The sequence below is a fragment of the Habropoda laboriosa genome, unplaced genomic scaffold, assembly GCF_001263275.1.
Source record: "Habropoda laboriosa isolate 0110345459 unplaced genomic scaffold, ASM126327v1 scaffold5230, whole genome shotgun sequence".
In the NCBI taxonomy this organism is placed as follows: Eukaryota; Metazoa; Arthropoda; class Insecta; order Hymenoptera; family Apidae; genus Habropoda; species Habropoda laboriosa.
The window spans coordinates 1-4,804 of NW_017105138.1; the positions used below are offsets into that span (position 1 = coordinate 1).

The window sequence follows — 4,804 nt, forward strand, 5'->3', positions numbered from 1 at the left end:
TGTCAAATTTAACTGCTTAAATTTGCTTAAAATGAAGAAAATTGTCAAAATCGTTATTGACGCATTGAGTATTCTAGCGTCCTATCCTACTATTGTACGCGTTATTCAAATTTTGTATTATTTACATTGTTATTTAACTACCTAATGAAAATTACAAAACAAAAATAAAAGAGAAATTTTAAATGTATACAAAGTTATGATATTTGTCTCTCAAACCCCTATGTACGAAACGGCCGCTACGATTTTGCGGGTATTTCCGCGAAACTGATGAACAAATTTTTCAAACAAAGGTTAATCAGTATTCAGTTGACTATAAATCGTGTTAATGAAAATTTACAAAAAAGTTTTTATTCGATAAAAAATAAAGATCACTACAATTTTTTTAAATGAAACCATATATTTTTTTATGTGCCAATCAGTGCATATTTGAATTCTCTTCAAAAAAGTATTAGAGAACTTAGGTCGAAAATTGATTAATTTGGAAATTGTGATTTTTGTCCCGGCGCCCATATACTCGGAACACTTCGTCTCACCGAGATTCAAAGGGAATCTCCTAGTTCTTACTCATGCGCTCAGGTTGCTCGACCGTCACTTGGTGACGTAGATATTTGGCGGAAAGAGCCGAACAGGCTTCGCACACGGACAGAGCTACCGCTACACTTGTGAGAGCACAAGGCAGTATAGTGGGAGACGTCGGTAGGCATAGTGGGGGGCCCAGCGCCTACGATTCTGGCATCACTGCTTGGTGGTCCTGTAGGACAGCGTGAGAAAATTACCAGGTTATAGGCACATATTTTAATTGTTAATTACTGAAAAATGAAACCACAAATGCAATTTTTTTATTCTTCATTTTCGTTTTCTTTTGGCTTCTAGATTCACCCCTTAAAATTTCTCTCGTGAACGACCGAACACTCTGTATAATATCTCTGAAGTAATAATTTTCTGATAGATTCAATTTTAATACGCTATATTCTACATTTTCTTATAGAATTGTTAAATTCCATCCATGATTGCATCAATGAACACAAGATTCCCAAATCCACTACTTACTATAAAATCCAAATCATCACTCACCAATCCACCGTTGCATTTTATCGTTGGCTGTAGATTTTTCGATGATACTTTCGCATTTTGTTTTCTCCATACAATTTTACGTTCATCACTGCCAAAAATGTTACATTTGCTTTCGTCGAAAAATAATACTGTGTTTCAAAAAGAATTGTCTTTATTAACATATTGTTTGACAAAATTTAGACGTAGTACTTTATTCTTGTTATTAATGTACGGGTTTTTCCTTAGAATATGTGCATTAAAACTGTTATATCTTAATTCTACGACATAATTCAGGATGAACTTTTTGTTTTTAAAATTAACATGGAAGGTGATATATCAACAAATGACAAGAAGAGTGATACTGATTATGCAGAAAGTAGTTCTTTGATAAAAGGTGCATTCTATGATGAAGAAAAAATATTTAATTCTTCTAATAATAATAGTAGCAATAATGACAAAGAGATAAAATTTAACAATGATAATATAATACATAACAGTAAAGAATATAACAAGGAAGTGCACAATAGTGATAAGGAAGTATTTTCTTTCTCAAACAATAACATATCTATGTCGTTAAAATCTGATTCTCCAAACGAACCAGTTTTCTTTTCACCTTATATAGTTTCTAGCCGTGGAAAAAGCAATGCTAGAAAAGAACAACAATTAAAACGTGGTTTCAGTCTTGGTCACTCACCAAGTACCGATGTTCCTACAAAAGATACTGTCATGAAAAATTTAAATATATCAGTTGAAGAAGAGGCACATACTGCACAATATTTTCAATTTCTTCTAAACAGAGAAATAACCAGATTAAATGAATTATGTAAAAAATGGACAGAAATTAAAGCAAAACCTGAAACTACAGAGGATGGAAAATATGAAATAAGTCAAACTATTGGCCAAACGAATTTGTTAATAAGCAAAAAGTTTGAAAGATTTTGTGGATTAGTTGCTGATTGTGAGACAGGAAAAGGAGAAATGTTAGTTACATGTAAAGATTTGCAAGGATTTTGGGATATGATGTATATAGAAGTAAAGAAATGTGATTCACAATTTGAAAAATTAGAGACTCTTTGTTCACAAGGCTGGAAGAAAGAAGAATTACCTGTTGGCAAATCCATTGCTAAAAAGAAATCTACTGTAAAAAGAAATGTATTCACAAAATCAAGTTCTATCAAAGCGTTTTTAGCAAAAAAGAAGCAAAGGATGTCGCAAGAAATAAAACATAATTGTGATATGAAAGAAGTTGAAGTTGCAAATAATCAAATTCTGAGTAATAAATATGGAAAGGATGAAAGCTTTTATGTAAAATATAAAACAAGAAAGTCTATGTCTAGTACACCTAATCAAAAAGATTATGCACCTATGAAAGATGATAAAAGATTAAGTCCATTGCAAAAGGTACGTTTCTCTGAAACATTCAAGAAGATAAAGAGTCCATTAATCAGAATGGAAGTAAGTGAAGAGTGTAAAACACCAGAGGTACACTTGGATGATACAATATCTTATGTTAATTCTGATCAAACACCAGGGAAAAGTATATTGAAGCCATCAAAGAATGGAAGTGTAGCAGAATCTCATATGAAGTCAACAAATAAAGTTAATTTTGATGATCATATAGTTTTAAATGAAGTACCAATTGATGAAGAAACTCAGACAAAAATGGATTTGGCTGCAGCATTATCAAGAATAGATAGTTTTAACTTTGACAGTCATGGTGAAGTAATAATTAGGGCAGAAAGAAAACTTATATTTAATGATAATAGTTCTGATGAATCTGAAGAAGATATTGGACATTTTAAATCGAAAAATTCTATAACACCATCTGCAACAGTATTACCAAGATCAGAATTAGTTAAAAATCTTAGCACACCTCCACCAAGGAGAAGTTTAAGAAGACAAAATACTTTTGATAAAAGTGATGAGATTCTACATAAAACTTCACCATTAAAAGAAATTGCAGATGATACAAATTTAAACACATTAAAAAAGGAATTACAGAAACATGTTTCTATAAGCAAGAAACAAGAAATAATGGAACAGGATGAAAGTATTAGAGTTTTACGAAATAGAACTGTCACAGCAATTGGTACACCTATAGCTAAGAGGAAAGCCTTAAAAGAAATGTCTACTGCTATCCAAGAATCAGAACATAAGGAAAATAAACCTCTTTCAGGGAGAAGAAGAAAAAGTTTTATTAAAGGCAGTATTAATGAAGAGGAAAAAATGAATTTACACAGTTTGATTGATAACACTAAAAAATGAAACCACAAATGCAATTTTTTTATTCTTCATTTTCGTTTTCTTTTGGCTTCTAGATTCACCCCTTAAAATTTCTCTCGTGAACGACCGAACACTCTGTATAATATCTCTGAAGTAATAATTTTCTGATAGATTCAATTTTAATACGCTATATTCTACATTTTCTTATAGAATTGTTAAATTCCATCCATGATTGCATCAATGAACACAAGATTCCCAAATCCACTACTTACTATAAAATCCAAATCATCACTCACCAATCCACCGTTGCATTTTATCGTTGGCTGTAGATTTTTCGATGATACTTTCGCATTTTGTTTTCTCCATACAATTTTACGTTCATCACTGCCAAAAATGTTACATTTGCTTTCGTCGAAAAATAATACTGTGTTTCAAAAAGAATTGTCTTTATTAACATATTGTTTGACAAAATTTAGACGTAGTACTTTATTCTTGTTATTAATGTACGGGTTTTTCCTTAGAATATGTGCATTAATACTGTTATATCTTAATTCTACGACACAATTCAGGATGAACTTTTTGTTTTTAAAATACGTAGCATTAAACTTTCTGAGCGACCTAATAGAAGTGTAATCTAAATCGGTACCTTCTAGAAAATAACGAAACTTATTTTTATTGTTTGAAACTGTTTCGAGAACTGGAATTGATATTATAACAATTTTCAATCCGCTTTAAATAATTAGTAGATAGAGTAATTTTCACATTTGTGCAACTTTTATGCTTTTATATTAAGAAGATGAATTTTTGATTTATGTTTCAACATTATTAACATTTACTATTGTGCTATTAAAAGCGGAAAAAAATGTAGATTCTTTCTGTCATTATGTTTCATATTTCTACTTCATAAATATTAAATAGTTACAAAGTTTCTATACTGTATAACCAGTGCTTCTTAAGTTACAGAAACGGATTAAATGTTTATAAAGCGACAGTTTGTTAAATCATATCGCTACACTACATACATATATCGAAAGTCTGTTTTGAATAAAATCCAAATTGAATATTTTTAATTCCGTTATCAACGGTTAAACACAATTTATCTTTGTCCAAAACAGGAAAAACAATGCTCTGGATGCGGTTGTCGGAGACATGACATTAGAATCACTTGCTGATTATTTTAGATCTTTGCGGCGGATCTTGCGGTTCTTGTAGCAACCGCGATATCCTGCCAAATCCGTATATAAAGCTAGAGTTAGTTGCAACTACCAGTCAAACGATATTAATCGTTCCGATCTGAACACTATTTTTCATTTTACATTTCACTGTAGAGTGTAATTGCAGTTTGAGTATCGTATTTCTTACAACATCTGTAGTATAACAAGTTCAAAGAAAACATTTCTCAGCGTGAATTTGCATCACGTAAATTTTCTATTCATTTCACTTGCTACTCCCTTTTCTCATTTTTAATTAAAAAATTATCCATAAAAATGGCGGAGGATAAGTCCGGTATTTTGTATCTCTTTGATCG

The 4,804-nt window shown here is 31.0% G+C and overlaps 1 protein-coding gene across 1 annotated transcript; it reads left to right on the forward strand.

The window, feature by feature from the left end:
* The first annotated feature begins 1,374 nt into the window (after positions 1–1,374).
* On the forward strand, positions 1,375–3,318 carry LOC108570047. The gene is made up of 2 exons (XM_017941553.1): positions 1,375–2,304; positions 2,380–3,318. Exons 1-2 carry the CDS (start codon positions 1,375–1,377, stop codon positions 3,316–3,318), a joined length of 1,869 nt encoding a protein of 622 aa, XP_017797042.1.
* Positions 3,319–4,804: the final 1,486 nt, after the last annotated feature.